Source organism: Cricetulus griseus, chromosome 2, assembly GCF_003668045.3.
Source record: "Cricetulus griseus strain 17A/GY chromosome 2, alternate assembly CriGri-PICRH-1.0, whole genome shotgun sequence".
NCBI classification, from domain to species: Eukaryota; Metazoa; Chordata; class Mammalia; order Rodentia; family Cricetidae; genus Cricetulus; species Cricetulus griseus.
Genome location: NC_048595.1, coordinates 309,749,548 through 309,768,951, shown reverse-complemented (window position 1 = coordinate 309,768,951; position 19,404 = coordinate 309,749,548). Strand labels below are relative to the sequence as shown.

At 43.6% G+C, this 19,404-nt stretch overlaps 1 protein-coding gene across 1 annotated transcript; it reads right to left on the bottom strand.

Moving 5' to 3' along the window:
- Positions 1-1,976: 1,976 nt before the first annotated feature.
- On the bottom strand, positions 1,977-3,827 carry Rps23 (ribosomal protein S23). The gene is made up of 4 exons (XM_027401763.2): positions 3,676-3,827; positions 3,119-3,278; positions 2,283-2,403; positions 1,977-2,171 (listed from the first exon to the last, which is right to left on the bottom strand). The coding sequence occupies exons 1-4, from the start codon at positions 3,677-3,679 to the stop codon at positions 2,025-2,027; spliced, it is 432 nt and encodes a 143-aa protein (XP_027257564.1). The 5' UTR covers positions 3,680-3,827; the 3' UTR covers positions 1,977-2,024.
- Positions 3,828-19,404: the final 15,577 nt, after the last annotated feature.

Here is a 19,404-nt window from a genome sequence, read left to right as displayed (position 1 = left end):
GTGTATGGATTTGTGCACATTGAGTGTAATGCCTATAGAGGCCAAAGAAGTTTCAGTTATCCTTGAACTGGAATGACAGTTGTGTTCTGCTGGAAATGGGTGTGAACTCAGTACATGTTCTTAAACTGAGCCATTTCTCCAGTCCCAACAATAGATTTTTTGCGGATTTTAGACATACAGGATTACCAGCCTACAATCCACACTGCCAGAGAAACTAGTAAACAAGGACCCTAAGAGACATATATGGTCCCCTGGAGGAGGAGAAAGGGTCAAGATCCCCTGAGCAAATTGGGAGCACGGGAAGAGGAGGGAGGGAGCTTGGAGAATGAGAAGGGGAGAAGAGGAATTCAGAGGACATGAGGGAGCAGAAAGATTGAGTCAGGCGAATAGAAGAAGGCAAGATAAGAGATACCATAATAGAGGGAGACATTTTAGATTTACAGAGAAATCAGGCACTAGGGAAATGTCTGGAGATCTACAAAGATAACACGAGCTAACAATCTGAGCAACAGAGGAGAGGCTACCTTAAATGCTCTCCCCTGATAATGAGACTGATGACTGACTTATATGCCATTGTATAGCCCTCATCCAGCAGCTGGTGGGAGTAGAAGCAGACACCCACAATTTATCACTGAACTGAAATCCAGACGCAGAGACAAGGAGTGTAGAGCAAAGGGTCCAGACCAGGCTGGTGAAACCCACAGAAGCAACTGACCTGAACAAAGGGGAACTCTTGGTCCCCAGACTGACAGCTGGGATACCAGCATGGGACTGATCCAGACCACACATGGGTTAGTGAGGAAACCTCAGAAATCTACGAGACATCCTGTAGTTCAGTACTTATCCCCAGCAGGTGTGGACTTTGGGAGCCCATTCCACATAGAATACTCCCTGAGCCAAGACAGACAGACAGACAGACAGACAGACAGACACATCACGGGTGGGGGGGGTTATCCCTAGCAGGTGTGGACTTTGGGAGCCCATTCCACATAGAATACTCCCTGAGCCAAGACACACACAGACACACAGACACACAGACGGGTGGGGGGGGTAGGCCCTATCCCAAAGGATATGATAGACTCTGACGATACCCTATGGAAGGCCTCACCAAGGGGGCGCAGAAAGGATATGATAGGTAGGGTTTTAGTGGCAGGGGAGGAGAGGGAGATGGGAACTGGGATTGTCATGTAAAACAATCTTGTTTCTAATTCAAATAAAAAATCTGCAAAAAAAAAAAAATTCAAGGTACTCAACAGTGAGCCTTTGCAGATGGAAGAGTGGTTTGAGCCAATTAAATCCAAAAAATATAGCCAAGTAGCAAGACCAAAGCTGCCATGGGTCATTTCCCTTCACCAATCCACTTACTGAAGCAGGTGATCTAACTCTGGTCCTGCAGCTTATAAGTGCTTCACCGGCTGGCTGAGCCCCAGCAACTGGTTTCATTCTATGTTTGAGATTAAAATGTACTGTCATTTCCCTTGTGGAAAACTTTCCTTCTGCACCCCTTTACTTTGGCCCAAGCTCCCCGTATCTAATGCACATATGAACTGCTGGGGTTGCAACCCCCTCCCACACACTTAGCCTCCCAAGTGTTGGGATTACAGCCCCACAGAACAGACAGTTTTATCCACCACTGGTGACTGACCCTCAAGATAGTGCATGCTAAGCAAATTCCCCACAAAGTCACATCCTTAGTAAACACAGAAAAATTAAGGATCTTTATAAAAACTACTTAAAGATATCCATGATAAGCTATTTAAATCGACAGCTGGTAAGTAGCAATAGAAATTCAATGCATGTTTAGAATACTATACATGAAGACACTGTTCATTTATTGCAGACTAATTTACTTATCTCTACACTGTAGAATAAGGGACGCTATGCTGTCTTAGTATAAGCCATACATCACAAAACATTTTAGCAACTGTCTCCAAAACAGGTATTTTGGAGATTCAGAACAGGAATTAAGACACAAATTATTTTCAGAATATGAAAATTTATTACTGTGTTTCCACTGTCAAAATTTAGGATCTTGGTCTCTCCTTCTTGCCTTTGTACAGGGCCAAAAGGGACACGTTGGCTACTTTAACAACCTTAAAGCGCACTCCAGGAATATCACCTACGGCATGACCTTTTCGACCAAACCCAGCAACCAGAACTTCATCGTTTTCCTGAAATAAAATAAAGTCCATCTTAGTATTCAGTAGCAATTAAAAGCAAACTAATTAAAGGAAATGCCCCATGCCAGGTTAAAAATCAAAACAAAAACACATGACACTCACCTCGATAAAGTTCAAGCAGCCATCATTGGGCACGAAAGCTGTGATCTTCTTGCCGTTCTTGATGAGCTGAACCCTGACACACTTCCGGATAGCAGAATTTGGCTGTTTGGCCTCAACCCCTCTGAAATATCAATGGCACATGTGAGGCACAAGGTTTCTGAAAAAGGGTTACAGTCCCCATCTCTCCACCTAGTCTCAAATCCCGCAGATCCCATGATTTCAACTATCTTTTTTCCTTTAGCCTGAGTTTTTCCCGAACAGCAGAGAGAACTTCCAGCTCCTTTGGAGTTCCAAAAATGAGGAAACAAAAGATTACAACTTCAACTGACCTGCCAAAACTACACAAAAATCACCATTTTAAAGTCAATGCTTCATTCAAGGTCGGGCGTGGTAGCCCACACCTCTTAATCCCAGCAATGAGGTAGAGACAGTTGGAGTTATGTGCTAAACAGCAAGTTCCAGGACAGCCAGGGCTGTTGTACACAGAAACCCTGCCTCAAGAAACAAAAACCTAAAGTAAACACATCAGCTGCATCTCAAGTAAGGCAGCTTCTCACACATACCCCCAATTCTTAATAACGTACCAGCTGGTTCCGGTACTTTATTTTTTAACAGTTCTCACACAACTAGACATGGGCTTCTCCCATTCCTTCCAGACCAATGCTGAAATTAAAAGCTCTATCCATCTAGCTCTGAGCACTAACTCAGGTTAGTTAATCCTAACACGGGTACCTTCCACTTATTCCTTAAAAACCCAAACCAATGTGACCTCACAATCCTTTGTAGCTTTAGTTCGTCCTCAATTAACGATTTTTAGGAAGCAGTCTCTCACTTACACTTTTTCCAGTACAATTCCCTTCGCATGAGAGGCACCTCCGAAAGGATTGGCCTTCAGGGCTGTGCCCAAGTGGGCTTTCTTGTATTGTTTGTCATGCCATTTCTGGTCCCGCCGATGACTGCGGAGCTTCCTGGCAGTACGGAGACCACGACACTTGCCTGAAAATAAAACACCACTGAGTCCTTTGCAAACCCGCCCAAGCCGCTTTAATACACTAGCCTTGGACGGATGGGCCCTTTACGCCGGAGGGTAGCTCATCTTAGTCCGTGGGCCAATTGCCCTCGAAATTCTCTAGTTCGAGATGTACAAATACACCCAGCCGTGACCCTTCAGCTTATGTAAACTCCCAGTCAAGGTTCTGGAGCAGCCGAGGCTACCGGGCATGGCAGCCCGGAGGCCGCATGAGTCCTTCGGCCACGTGCCCGCCGAGCGGAGCTTCTTCAACCAGCCTCCGCCCACTGCATCCAGGCTCCCCGCCCTGTGGCCCTTTCACGGACTGTGCCCCGAGTCCCAGATCCCTCCCGCAGATGCTCATGCTGACCCCACACAGCTCACCCATCTTGCCGGCGCCACGGGCCCGAGAGAAAGAGAGAAGGTCAGGAAGGACCCACAAGCCACTGCGCGAAGCCCCGCCCAGCCAAGGACCCAGTGCGGTCGTCCGAGCGGCGCCTGTGCCGATATGGAAGTTTCCTTAGGAAACGACTCAGTTATTCCACTTTTCTGAGACACAATCTGATTTTCTTTAATTTTATCAAATTCAAAGATGTCTAGTTTACGTTGCTATTTCTTTTTTAGGCAAATAACCAGGATAGAGTTATATGGACTACCAATCCCAGAAATCTTTGCGCTAAATACTCACTGCGCAGGCGTCCTCGGCAACCCCGCGGGTGGGGTGGGGGACACAAGGAAGGGCGGTGCTAGTTCGGAAGAGGCGGAGCGGGACGTCCCGGAGGTTACTGAGTGTTGTGGTGTCCTGAACAGTTTTCAGGAAAAGAGGCTTCTGAGGCTCGCTGTCAATGTGCTGCATAGTAATTTTAGTGAGGCAATGATGCAGTGATGAAAAAATCCAGTTTCACTTTAGCTTTAAAGAGTGAGCTGACATTTGCTGCTTGTGCGTCCTTGCTTATTCTTTTAATTATAGTACCTTTACAACCCCAGTTTCTCTTGGAAAGTGACATAAATATAAGGTTTTTCTGGGATGTTAAGTCACTTAACAACAAAAATTTTAATAGCTTTGCACTGGGGATTTGGCAGTTAAGAGAATGAAGGTTTCTGCTCATATAAAGTTCATGTTTTAGGTGTAAAGGGACAAGCTATATGAAAATAAAAAATATTTTTACATACTGACAAATGTTATAGAAAAATTCAATTTAGTAGTGCAGGAGGTGGCTTTATCGGGCATTTAATAACTCATCGATGTAGGTACATTTGAGCCGGGAGCTCGTATTTCGCGTAGGATACAGTCTTCCAGACAGGGTGGTTCTCTGGCAGTGGAGCGGGGAGATGGGTGAATAGTGAGCAGAGGTGGCCCGGGAGGCCGCCTGGGTGTTACACTGGACACAGGACTTTACTGCAGGGAAGCTTCCTAAGATGCCTGCTTTAACATTTTAAACTGGGGGATTCTTAGATAAGATTTGTATTTTTCTGAGAGGGACCATTTAGGGAAGTGTCAAAGGAGATGACTTGGATGCTCTGGGGAGGTGCTGAAGCCACTGGACTGGCTTTACTGGTTTGTGGGAAAGCCAAGGGGCTTTTCTGAGGACTGGATCCTGAGTGAGAAGGAAAACTTGTGGAAAGAACATATGAATGGCTGGTTAGAATTGCTGGGCGGTGGTGGCGCACACCTTTAACCAGCACTCGGGAGGCAGAGGCAGGCGGATCTCTGTAAATTCGAGACAGCCTGGTCTATAAGAGCTCCAGGACAGCTCCAAAGCCACAGAGAAGCCTTTCTCAAAAAACCCCAAAAGAATTCACGTACTGTGGGGAGATTGGGATGTTGCAGCTCCAAAAGGCAAGTCAGTTTAGTCCTCTGAACAAACCTTTCCTTGCCCACCTCTGTGTTGGAACTAACATCTTGTGACTAATAGATAAAAACCTGTTTCCACCAATCCGAAAGCAAAGAAGGTCATCAGATAGCATATTGGGCCTATAAAAAAGCCTCCCCATCTTTATGCATCATCCTCTCTAGTGTACCCACCAATCTATTTTAAACTTGCCTTGATTTATGACCTTTTTGTTCTGTAAAACTGTAAAAACTTCATGAAACTGCTTCTGAATGGGAACATGGAATTGGGGGTAAATTAAATTTGTGTTCCTGGACCACGGTCACTCAAAATGGCTCCAGAATAAACTTTCCCTTATTCCCTTTAAAATGAGAGCTGTGACTTTTACACCGTCCTGAGTTAACTACTGCCCCTTGATTTTATACTTCAGCAACTGTATTCTTAAGCGAGAGAAGCTGAGAAAGTTTTTCTTGAGAAATGATGTCATGTGGTACAGGCTGGCCTTGAACTGACCGTCTTAGTTTCCTGAGTGCTGTGACTGCAGGCGTGAACAAGCACTCTTGGTTGGAAGGGGAAACCCAATGCTCTGTTTTGCATGTGTTCAGTTTCCCATCTAGGGATGTGAAGTGTGTCCGTAGACTTAGATCTCACAAAATCATGAACAGATATTGAAAACTATGGCTCTGACTGATAACATCGAAAGACAAACAGTGCATGACCTTAAGGAATGAATGCTCAGCAGAAGGAAAAAAAAACCATTTGCTACCTTCTTCCTCACCACCACTAGGGGCACGGCACATACATACCTCCCTCAGCTTCCTCTAATCAAATGGCATGATGATGTAGACAACAGGTACCTTCTATTTTAGATACCTCTGAGACATATGAAGACCACCATGACAACATCTGTCAGATAAATATTTGGTTGGAAGTCAGTAACCCCTTTTACAAATGACTCCGTTGGTGGTCAGTTGATAGCATCATTTTGATTTGAACAAGCCTGCACTTCCTTTGCCTAGACAAGGCCTGAAGCCTCCTGTCGTAAGAAGATCCTCTGTTACAACTTAAAGAAGCTATCCAGAAGCAATATACAAGAAAATAACTGTCTCTTTAAACAGAGATGTACTGAAATAAGCCAAGAGTCCCTTATTCCACACAGTTAATCATAGACTCTCAACTAAGCCTGCCCACTTTCTGAGTTCTAACTCAACAGCATAACTTTTGTTTCCCCTTTCCCATCTCTCTTTTCTAGACCCAGACCGAATCCTGATCTTGACTGCCATGACAGCCTAAGTACCCATCTCCACTGAGCTGCTCACAGAATTCCACTACTGAGCTTGCCCTCTTCTGCCTGTGGACAGCTGCTAAGATCTAGAGCCTGCCTGAGCTGTTATTATTTTTTTTCTCTCAAACCCCAATAAAATTGTTCTGGAGTCTGCCTCCAATACTGCCTGTAAATTATTTTTATCAATAAGACAATCTGCAAAAGGAAATACTACATGCCCAATGACTATTACCTAAAAGAGTTAATACAGGCTGGGAACTGAACGGTAATTTCCAGGTGCTAGATGCTAAGCAATTGAAGAGATGTTAGTCAAAAGCTAAAACAATACAGTGATAAGAAATTCAAGAAGTGGGCTGGAGAGATGGCTCAGAGGTTAAGAGCACTGGCTGTTTTTCCAGAGGTCCTGAGTTCAATTCCCAGCAACCACATGGTGGCTCACAACCATCTGTAATGAGATCTGGTGCCTCTTCTGGTGTGCAAGTATACATACAGGCAGAACACTATATACATAATAAATAAATAAATCTTTTAAAAAAAGAATGACTTTCTCTTTAAAAAAAAGAAATTCTTATATTTTTGGTTGTGAGCCTAGCCTTTAACGGCTGAGCCATCTCTCCTGCCTGGCGTTGGTGGCGCATGCCTTTAATCCCAGCACTCAGGAGGCAGAGGCAGGTGGATCTCTGTGAGTTCGAGACCAGGCTGGTCTACAAGAGCTAGTACCAGGACAGCCTCCAAAGCCACAGAGAAACCCTGTCTCCAAAAACCAAGAAAAACAAAAACAAAACAAAACAAAACAAACAAACAAAAAAGAAATTCAAGAACTGTATAACATGAAGAGTGTACTTAGTAATACTACTTGAAAGTTGTGCTGGGAAGCAATGATACCTTTAATCATAGCACTTGAGAGGCAGAGGCAGGGTGATCTCTCAGTTTGAGGACAGTCTGGTCTACAGAGTGAGTTCCAGGATAGTCAGAGCTAAAGAGAGAAACCCTGGTGGTTTTTTTTTGTTTGTTTGTTTTGTTTTTTTGCGGGGGTGGGGGTGGGGGAGGGGTGTTAAGAAAAGAGAAAAAAAAGGTTGCTACAGGTAGATTTTAAGGTACTTAACACACACAATAGGCATATTGTAATGCAGGTATTATATAGCTTAATTTAGCCACTAAAATTTACATATCTACCTCATTTTTTTTTAGTCAAATGACATGATGATTTAGACAACAGGTAGTTCTTTTGTCAGAGACTTCTCTGAGATGTATGAAGACCAAAATAATGATATCCTCCTATACAAATACATGGCTGACATATATGTGTGTGTGTGTATCATGTTGTATACCATATATGTGTTTAACTATTTGATCAAATACTTCAAAAATAATTTTAAAAAATGATTTCTCTGACTAAATTGCATCACCACCTTACACTAAAAGTAAACACCCAAATATCTTAAGGGCTTAAATATCTACAACAAAATTCAAAAGGAAATAAAAACTGATATGTATTCATTTGAACTTGGAAAAGGAAAATATTTTTGTAATGAAAAAGAATTTGATCATATTAAAATTAAGAACCTCCATCAAAAACATCTGAAAAGGCTGGATAGCTCAGTAGTAGAGCACTTCCATAACATGCACAGCGTCCTGGGTTCGCTCCCCAGAACTGAAAAAGAAACCTGAAAAATAAAAGTTATAAACTGGGGTTTGCTGTTCAGTTGCACAACTGCTGATAGGTTGACACTTAGAAATGTTTATGCTGTCGAGCATTGGTGGCACATGCCTTTAATCCCAGCACTCAGGAGACAGAGGCAGGCGGATCTTTGTGAGTTCGAGACCAGCCTGGTCTACAAGAGCTAGTTCCAGGACAGTCTCCAAAGCCACAGGAAACCCTGTCTTGAAAAACCAAAAAAAAAAAAAAAAAAAAAAAAAAAAAAAAAAAAAAAAAGAAAATCAATACTTCAAAGAAGACCAGCAGGAGAAATAAATAGCATATCTCAGAAACAGAAGCAGTGTATTCCATAACTTCTTAAAAAGCCATGTATCATTTCTGACTGGTGCTTAAAGTGCAAAGCTAGCCTTCAACTTCACTGGGAGAGCATTCCCTTATTTCATCTTGAAGGGTCCAGGTAAAATTTGGATGACTGGTTTATATTTTAAGGTCTATGTTATTTGTATTTATGTCTATGTGTGTGTTTCTGTGTGTTTGTGCACATGAGGACAGGAACCTGTAGAGACCAGTCAAGGGTGTCAGAGTTCCCAGAGCTGGACTTATAGGTGGTTGTATGCTCCCACCACCCCAATGAGGATATTGGTAACTAAACTCTAGTCCTCTGAAAAAAACAGTAAGTGTTCTTAACCACAGTGCCATCTCTGTAGCCCTTATTTATTTATTTATTTATTTATTTATTTATTTATTTCAAGACTGGGTTTTTCTGTGTAACTGCCAGGGTGTCCTCAAACTCAGAGATCCACCTGCCTCTGCCTTCTGAGTGCTGGGACTAAAGACATGCACCACCACACCCTGCCTTGGGTTTTTTTCTTGAGTCATTTTTCTAGGATTCCCTCCTCCCAGTTTATCTTAGTTCTCAAAATTATTTTTTAGAGCTATAGATTAGATGGGATAATTCTGTCCACTGTTACATTTTACACATACACACACATGTTTGTGTGTGTTTGTGTGTGTGTGTGTGTGTGTGTGTGTGTGTGTGTGTGTGTGTGTGTGTGTACATATATTGTGGTAAGACGTTTAATTATGAAATTAAATTTCTTTAGCAAATATAGTACTAGCTAATTGGTTGTTTAGTTATACTATATGTTCAGTAGTGGGCTGAATTACTGCATCATTCTTTTGTTTGTATGTTTGTTTTTCTTTAGACCACAAATAAAGCACGGTTTAGTATTCAGTATGAGTTCTGAGGCAAAGATTAGCGTTACTGTAGCTAAGCAAGGCAACAGAAGAGTTCAAGCAACCTGTGCACAGGCCAGGAACCTCAGCAGCATATGAAGTTGAGGGCTAGCCTGGGCTTCTTGAGACCTTGTCTCAAAAAACCAAAGGTGGGGAACAGCTTGAAGAATGAATATTTGAAGAGAAAGGTTTCAAAGGGTTCCCTCACATAAAAGAAGGGCTCCCTCACTCAGGAACAGTGAGCTAGCCAGAACAGAGGAAGGTGGAACTAAAGAGATAAGCGGTCCTAATCATGATCACCCCGTTGGCCAGGACGGAGGTGTGGATCGGATTCTATGCTGAAAGGCCATGGGAAAGTTCCAGGGAAGCATGTAACAATATCTGAGCGACATTTTCAAAGGATCTCTGTGCCTGTTCTGAAAGAATGGCTGTGGGAGCCAAGGAGGAGACTTGGGTGAAAGAGGGGAGCCATTACAATGCCCACTGAGAACCATAGAAAGCCACCTTCGACATTGAGCAGGATCTTTCGATTCAGGCTATAGGTTGAGCAGGCACACCTGCGTCAACACTATGCTCTCCACCAGCATCCCAGTGCTTTTTGGTGTTAGTGTGACTTACTAAGAATGTCACTGTATACTTCTTTTTAACCGTCTTCATAAAACTTGTGTGATAGGTGCTATTGTTAGTTCTGTTTTACAAAGATGAAATTGAACTCAAGGAAGCAACTTACTTGAACAAAATATGCTTGTTTTCACATTAATTATGAGGCAGGTTTTTTTTTTTTAAGGTTTTAAAAGAACCTTCTGAACGTTATGTAAACATGATTTAAATCTAGATGGAAAATAGGTTGCTGAGCTGTGAAATACTTGGGCAATTACTACTAAGTCGGTGTAGCTGTTGTGTTTTCATTAGGTTGGCAGCCCAATATCTCTGGGTTATTAGCGATACGAAGAAATACCAAGAGATACCCTGAAACAAAGGAGTTGACTGGTTATTCCTGAAATGTGGGCAAGTGGGAGAAAGGAATGGGTCTTCTCTTGTTCCTGGATGTTTTCCAGCCAAGAGGAGTTCAGTCATGGACACTTCGTGGTTTTCGTTGTCCTTCCACTACTCCATCCAGGTCAGCAGGGCTGATGCCAGTGATAAATTTAGGAAGAATACCTTGGACATATTTGGCTTTTCCCTTTTCTGGCCTAGTTTGTCCATGCCCTGAACATTTCCTCAGTTCTTTCCTGACAGACCTCTCTTCTGGCAGAGAGCGCAGTGTTGGCATCACAGGCTGCCATGTCTGGGTCTCACAATCCATTCTGCTTCCACACTGAGCCTTTCTGGGACCTTTTAGTGATAGGGAGGGAGGGTCCCAGCCTCTGCAGCTCCTACCCTTTGTCCTCTTCCTCAGCTAGTCTAGCACACAGGGGTGTGGGAGCAACATTTTTATCTCAGTTCTGTCAGATGTTTGTCTTTCCCCAACTAGGAAGAAAGATTTGGTTTTCAGAAATTAGATCAGATGATGAGATTTAGGTCAAGGGTGATGCTGACCCATTATCCTCTACCCGGGAGAAGTTTTTGCTCTGGGGGAAAAGAGCCAAAGGTTTTAACAGAGTTGACAACTAATATCAGAGCATTTAATGTAGTTGGAAATAGCGGCCAGTGCTTTAACTATAAAAAGCGATGTAGCAGTTGCTATGGAGATGTGACAAGTTAAAATAACAGCTCTAAGTGAGAATACAGAAGCAGCGAGGGCAGGCCCCTGATTATACGATCCGTGTAAAGGCAGCTGATGAATGCTGAGTGCTTCATTTTACCTGATTAAATTATTAAACATAATTTTTCTCTTTATACAAAATGAATAGAATTTCTTATCCTTCTGTTCGAGCTGCCATTTGGTGCAGCGATCATTCTAACTATTCCAAGAAGCTAAAGAAATAAGTCTGCATTGCCATGCAATCTAACTAATATTCGGGATCTGCAAAAATCCTGTTATAATTAAACCTCTGTAGGACCCAGGGGGAATGGCAAGGCTGTTCTTTGATGCCCTTTGTGAGATTCCCAGGAGGGAGCTTTCATTTTAATATGCACATTAAAATTTACCCCCAGGTGTTCTCTAACTTTGCCAAGAACCAAACAAAGAAAACTAGGCTTCAGTTTCAGCAGGGACCTTTATAGGAAAGGTAATTTCCCTCCCCGCTGTGAAATATTAAGTTTTCGAATGTTTTTCCCTGGAGAGGCAAGGCTGGAACACGAACAGAAGAAGCAGGTCTGTCCAGTGCTGTCTGTGAATTCAGCGGGGAACCACCTGATTCACAGGAGTGAGAGGGGCCGAGAGAGATACTCTTAGCCCTTGGATTCCATGGTGAAATGAAGACTCACAGGAATATTTCAGAATTGTGTAAAAATAAAATGTGGTCACAACATAGAAATACAAAGCTATCAAGTAAATATGCAAAAATTTGGTCATCTGACAGTGAGAATTCATTGGTTAAAAGATTTCATTCAAAACAAATTTATTGAAAGAAAAAAGGATCAGAGGGAAAAGAAATGAAATGAATGAATGAATGGCTCTAGGTTTTTAGTCACACAAAATGATGGTAATTTTTTATGTTAATTTAAAAAGTTGCAGGTCGATTGTAGGCCTGGTGGGCTGTGGAGAAACAGCACAGCTCAGCCCAAGATCCCTAGACTTGTGTCAGGAAGAATTCACCCATGAGCCTGCGGCACCATTAGGCTCTCTCAGCAGAATCACCAGGCCAGTCCACTGGATAAATGGCTTTTGTTGGAAGCTGCATACCGTGGCCCGGAAAAGACAAGAACCTGCACAGCACCAGACTGAGCCAGAGACAAAGATCCACGTGCTGGTCTGAGGCCCTCTGCCAGGACAGGAAGAGAAAACACAGGCCCACCAGGCACCTGATTATGGTGTGCAAAAATATATGATGTGATATGGAAGAATGAGAGAGAGAGAGAGAGAGAGAGAGAGAGAGAGAGAGAGAGAGAAGAGAGAGAGAGAGAGAGAATGGTTTATGTCCTGTGGAAAGAGGCATTCCTAAAGAGGTGAAGGCAGTGAGGAACGGGCTGAGGTGGGTGACCTGCTTGCCACCTGAGCCAAGGTGCTGTTTAAACCTGAGGCCATGGGCCATGTCTGTACCTATGGTTCTGCTGCAGCTGTGGTCTGTGTTGATGTCCTTGGCTCCCACTACCTTCTAAGGCCTACAGGGTAGGGCTGCCCAGAGTTGGATCCGCCCCTCACTGGCTGCAACATTGGAGAGCGTGATGCGGTCCTGCACCTCACCTGGACAGCATGACAGAGCTGACCCTGTTGGGTTGGGGGGGGGAGGGGAGCGGGCTGGCCCTGAGGGCATAAGAGTTGGAGGGCTGGTTCTGCCATCCCTTGTCTGCCCTGTGATAGCAAGGGTGAGAGAAAGATTCCCCCCCACACACACCCCTCCACACCTGTGGCTGGCAGAAGAGCTGACCTAGCCCCTCACCAACTGCCCAACTTCAGCACTAGGGAAATCAGGCCCTGAACTTAACCTAGGCAGTAGAGTAGAGCTGATCCTGTTGACAGGGATGAGGCGAGCTGTGAGTGTGAGCATTGGAGCTCTGGCTTTGCACCTCATCTGCCATATGGTGGTATGAATAAGGGGGCGATGTCCTCCCCTCCACCCACCGCCGCCACCTGTGACAGGCGGGAGATTGGACCCTGAGGTCAGGAGAATGGAAGAACTGACCTAGCATCTGCCGACCTGCAGCACTGGGGAAAGCAGGCCCTGTGCCTTACCCAGGCAACTCAGTAGAGAAGCCCCTGTGGTGATGGTGCAAGCCTAAGTGTGGGAGAGCTGGTCCCACTTCTCATCTGTCATGTAAAGTGGGCAGGGGAGAGAGGCTCCTACCCCTTTGCCCTTTGACTCCTCCTTCTTGCCCCTTGCTGTCCCTGCACCCCTTGTCTGCCATGTGATGGTGAGTGAGAGGAAAAGATGTCCTGCCCCTCCCCCCCACCGTGTCCCTTGCCACCTGCGGTGGATGAGGAAGCTGACCCTGTCCCTCAGATGCAGGACTTGAGAGAGTGGGCCCTATACCTTGCCTGGGCAACACGGTAGAGATGACCCCATTGATGGAGGCATGGGTGTACTGACCTCGAGAATAGTGAGTGTGAGAGATAGAGCCCTGCCCTCGTCTACCATATGGTGGTGTGGGCAAGGGAGAGAGGCCTCCCCCATGCCCCTTGAGACCTGTGGTAGGTGGGGAGAACTGTCCCTAAAGTCACTAGAGTAAGAGTTGGCCCTGCCTCTCAGCAGCTGCAGCACTAGGCAGAGTGGCCTCTACACTTTCACTAGGCAACACAGTAGAGCTGGCCCTGATGGTATAGTGTGGGCAGGCTGACCCCAAGGACATGAGAGCAGGAGAATCAGACCCTCCCCTTGCTGCTTACTGCATAGCATGAGCTAGCCAGGGCAGTACTGAAGAGCTCCTCCCTGGTGCTGAAGATGAAGGAGAGCTGGCAGGCTGGCCAACCCAGCAACCACCCAGACCCAGAACCAGAGCTATGAGTTGGTCTGTCCCATCATCATCCACCCCATCTATGATCTGCTGGAGCATGTGAAGGGACTGGTCTTGCAGACCCAAAGTCACAGGAACTCCATGACACAGGGCAACAACAGGATATCCAAGAGGAGCCCCAGTGAGGGCCCAGTATTGATGATGTAGCAAAAACTAGAGACCTCAAACCAGGCCAGTGACTGAATGCAATGAACACTTGCAAGTAACAATATACAGACTAAAGGACTGTGTGACTCACTGTGTTACACTACTGCTTCCACAATGAGATCTTTCTGTTTTTAAATCTTGTTTTCTTTTATTTTAAATTTTATCTTGTTTCATCCTGGGGGGAGGAGTGCAGTTGCAAGTGCAGATGGGAAGGGACAGGGAGATAAGTGGGATCAAGATGCTAATGTGAAATCCACAAATTAATAAAAAGTTAAATTTGAAAAAATTACAGGTCTGGAGAGATGGCTCAGTGGTTAAGTGCACTGGGTGCTTTCCCATAGGAATGGGGTTCAATTCCCAGCACCCATATGGCAGCTCACAACTATCTGTACCTCTAGTTCCAGGAGATCCGACACCCTCATACAGATATACATGAGGGTGGAAGTGGACATCAAGAAGGCTGCTGGCTTGCCACGCAAACCTTTTAAAGGTGTTAAAGGTGTTTGCCATAGCCATCAAATGTTTACATTTTTGCATATTACCTGGCAAAGACTGTTTTGTTTGTTTGTTTGATTAATTGACTGATTGGTTAATTTGATTTTTTTTTCCCCCTTACATTTCTGGTAAAGAATCTGGTACAGTGCCAGTCAGTGTTTGCCACATGGACAGATGTCTGCAGGGGCAGCCCTCCCATCTCAGTTGAACCTGAGCAGCAATATGTGCCACTAATCTTAGATGTGAGCCATGTCTCCTGAAGTGGAAAGAAACCTACAGTAAGAAGCATTAACATTTAAATTAGAAGCACTTGTAACGGTTTCATTTACTATTCTGATTCCAATCAAATCACAAGTTGATTTGATGGAAATTGCTGGAAACCTCGGCAGCAGTTAGGTCCTGAACTTGATGTAGGATTACACATCCTGCACACACCCCCTGCATACCAGGAACAAGATGCACACACTACAGCAGTTTGCTGTGGAACAAAAGCAACCTGGGTTTGTTGATTTCTTTCTTATTTTATTTAATTGTTTTTGTTTTTCGAGACAGGGTTTCTCTGTGTAGTTTTGGAGCCCATCCTGGCACTCACTCTGTTGAAGAGCCTGGCCTTGAACTCACAGTGATCCACCTGACTCTGCTTCCCCAGTGCTGGGATTAAAGGCGTGGGCCACCAACGCCCGGCCGTTTATTTATTTATTTTTTTTAGTCTATAAAATAATGGATTTCATAATAACATTTTCATAGGTATGTGCTGTTTTTCTTTGTCAATTCTATTTTTAGTCAACTAAATCCTATGGAATGTTTGAAGTAATTCATCTTCTAGTTAACATGATCTAAAATTCACACCCTAGAAGTCATAACCATAAGGCAAGAAGTAGAGATTCATTATGTGGGATTATTTATGGGTTCATTCATTCAATATATTTTCTTGAGTATCCACTAGAACTCTAATTATATATTAGTTAATTTCTCAAAGTCCCTGCTTTCACTGAGCAAGCTTTCTGGTGAGTTGTAGCATGAATAATAAAAACCCAGAGACAGATATTGGGGTTGAAGCTGAAGACCAGAGAAGCAAAGCAGTCAGACACTAGCTCTCTTACCTCTACCCCAGACAGAAATGGATGATCCTGTCTTCACAAATCCTCAGACTGCAATGAGACTGCTGTCTCTTGCCTTATATTCCTTTCTAGTTCTAGGATTAAAGGCGTAGGATCCCAATTGCTGAGATTGTGTGAGCTCTGTTTTTCTTTTAGACTGGGTCAATTTTGTGTAACTAAGGGTGGCCTTGAAGTCACAGAGATCTGTCTGCCTATGTCTCACGAGTGCTAGAATTAAAGGTGTGTGCCACCGCTGCCTGGCCTTTATGGCTAGCTAGTGTGACTAGCTTTGCACTCTGATCTTCAGACAAGATTTATTTGTTATATCATAAAGAAAATATCACCACGGTGTGGAAACCACATAAATAAGTAAATATTTCAGTTCAAGCTGTGATGTCTGGTTACAAGGAAAGCTGAGTTGACTCCCACAGATGGCAGTCTGTGCCTGCACCATGGTCAGGAGAAGTGGCTGATATGTGAAGGAGTGAGCAGCAGGGGTCTATTCTGGACTTTGTAGGCAGTAGATAGATTTGGATCTTGAGTCATTGTGCAAAGACCATTATCATTAGTTTACTATTTCAACTGGTTTATTTTTTAATCTGATAGCATTGGATAAATACGGCCTTCTCTCAGTATAAGCTTCCTAAATTAAGTTAGATGTGTTTTTTTTTTCTTGCATGAGCATAGTTCTATATGTTCATATATGAATATGAAAGATAAATTTTGATATTCAAAATACTTGGTAAATTAATTTAGTATTATGTAACAAGAAAGAAAACTAAACTGTTCAAGTTTCTATTCCTCCTGGATACTGCTGAAGGGGAATTTTTCTCATGTGTGTGTTGTGAGCTACTTGCTTTTCTTTGTTCTGGGAATTTTTTTCCCTTCTGTTTTCATGGTGAATAACTTTGAAACATGAAAATTCATCTCCTCTTGAAGACAATGGCAGGTTAATTTATAACCTTGGAAATAGGGGTGTTTTTCCTCTAGAATTAAAGGCAAGGGTTACCTAGACAGTATGAATGATTGGGTCACTGTGACAACACCCAAGTACAAGAGGTGTGTGTGTGTGTGTGTGTGTGAGAGAGAGAGAGAGAGAGAGAGAGAGAGAGAGAGAGAGAGAGAGAGAGGGAGAGAGAGAAAGGGAGAGAGAGAGAGAGAGAGAAAGAGAGAGAGAGAGAGAGAGTCTGAGTTAGAATATATCCTTTGATGACACATCTCCAGTGACCCACCTCCTCCACTAGGTCCTAGCCCCCAAGTCTGTTCTGCTAGGACACTGACATAGGAATAGTGATGTTCATGGATCTGCTGGGGATGAGTCATGAAGTCTTTGTTTTTCGCCTGGGAGCCTTGTTGTCTGCCACTATCTCTAAAACGGGAAGACTAATTTGTCAGCTGCAAGTGGATAAAAATCTCAGGCTTTCCGCAATCTTGACAAAGACTCCCAAGCAGTCTGAGAGAGAGGAATAACAAGAGGCAAAGCCATTCCTTAGTGTGTTCAGCCTGTAAAATATCCAATTAACATTTTTCTACTGTTTTTCTTCTGCAAAGTCACAAGACAAGCTATTCTCAGACAATCACATCTTAAGTGTGACTTCTATTTTAAAATGTGTGAAACCTACTAGGTGTTAATTATTCTGCTCTTAATATTCCTAACCAAGTAGGAAGACATTCTCACAACAAAAAGAGTGATATGGTAAAATTTTAGGATCATCAAGACATATAATACTTGCTTTGAAACTAACAATTTTGAATGTATAGGCTTGAATAATGCCCAAGCATAGTTCTATGAATGATTCTTACAATACTATGGTTTCTCTGCATTCATACAACCAGTCCCAACACGATGGGAGATGGTCTTGGGATTACACTTCCTCACTACTTGGGTTCTGAGGAACAGACAGTGTCATCGATACTTTAGAAGACTTCTAGGAGCTGTTCTGGCAGTTGGAGTTGTTCTCTGTCTCCAATATAGTGGCTACGTGTGAAGGGTAGTGACTCAACACCTGGAATCCGATGAGTTGGAATTGAGAGCTGTTATGTATGTGCATTTCACACCAGCTTTTGGAGTCTGGGCAGTAAAGAATGTTAGAAGTTTCATTAAAAATTCTTAAAATTAAGAATGGTAGTATTTTAGATATATCAAGTTAATTATCATTAAAGTTAATTTCACATTTATTTTTACTTCTTTAATGTGACTACTAGAAAATTTAAGCTACACGTGCTGCTCTTACCTAACATTGGCTGTTCTAGAGTCTTGCTAATTGAAGGGCAGTCCTTGAGCCAGTAGCACCTGTGTCAAATATAGGAGCAAAGATTCCTCATGCCAACTAGACCTACAGAGATAGAACTCAAATCCCAGAAATATCCTTGTGACATGTACAAACATGACACAAGGGTTAAGTAGCAGAGAAGTCCCTGGGGCTAAGCTTGCCAGATTTAACAGTTACATATGTAGACTATTCAATAAAATGTAGTTTTTTAATAATCATGACTTTTATATACATTGTATCTTTGTGTGTGTGTGTGTGTGTGTGTGTGTGTGTAGGCCAAAGATCAACTCTTATTCCTCAGGGTGTTGTCCACCTTGATTTTGGAGATAGAGTTTCTCACTGGCTTGGGACTTGCAGAGTAGGCTAGGCTGGCCAGCAAGACTTTGGAGTCCTCCTGCCTCCCCAGCACCAAGATGGAGATGTGAGCCTGAGGGCCCAGCTTTTATACACAGGTTCTTCAAATCTAACTTGGATCTCATGCTCACACAGCAAGCATGTACCAACTGGCCCCTCTCTCCAGCCCAGTGTACTGTCTTAAATATTGCATGGGGCACACATATGACAATTAGTTGTTTTTTCTGGATTCCAATTTAACTGGATATTGTATAGCTTATCTGTCAACCCTACAGAAGACTAAATTCCTGCTCTCAAACCTGCTTTAGTATTAAAAATTCCACAGAATCAGGAAAAAGATCAAGTTGATAAAGGGAGAGGTGGAGAGTTGTAGTTGCATATTGTTCCTCCAATAGACTTGAGGTTATGGCGTTAGGGTGTGGCTTCGTGTGTGGAAGTGATCCCTTATAAGGAAGAGGAGGGGCCAAGCTCTAACTTGAATCTTCTTCTTCTTTCTTTTTTTCCAAGATAGGGTTTCTTTATGTAACCTTGGCTGTCCTGGAACTGGCTTTGAAGATCAGGCTGGCCTCAAACTCAAAGAGATCCCCCTGCCTCTATCTCCCCGGTGCTGGAATTAAAGGCATGTGCTACCACCCTGGGCTCCCGCCCTGGAAGTGGGGAAGTGAAAGAGAAGAAGGTGGAAAAGCATGTATGAGAAGTAGTAGAAATGAATCAGGGCACAAAAAGCAGTGCTAATCTTGTTATTACTGTTACTATTGGGACAGTATCTCATATTGCCCAGGCTGACCTTGAACTGAGTGTATAGCTGAGAGTGAAGTTGAACTTTTGGTCTCTTTTTCCCCTGTGAGACTGAGTGTCTCAGTGTAACTCCTGTTGTCCTGGAGCTCACTGTAAATCAGGCTGGCCTTGAACTCACAGGATTCTCTTGATTCTGCCTTCTGAGTGCTGGGATTAAAGGCAAGCGCTGCCACCACCGCCCAGTGAACTTTTTAATCTTCTTGCTTCCCGCTCCCAAGTTCTGGCTAACAGACGTGCGCCAGCTCATGCAGTTTATTATTAAATCATTATCCGGTGATTGTGCTTTATGTCCTTTCCTGAAGGGGTTCCTGGTGGCATGTAAGGAGGAGACAACACACAAAGAAGACAAGAATGTCATCAAACAAGTCCTCAGCTT

Bases quoted from the DNA above. Each gene is read 5' to 3' on its own strand.
- Rps23 (XM_027401763.2), bottom strand. The intron at 2,404-3,118 runs GTAAGTGAGAGA...TTGATATTTCAG, and splicing joins GGAATTGTACTGGAAAAAGT to AGGGGTTGAGGCCAAACAGC. The intron at 2,172-2,282 runs GTGAGTGTCATG...ATTTTATTTCAG, and splicing joins GCTGCTTGAACTTTATCGAG to GAAAACGATGAAGTTCTGGT.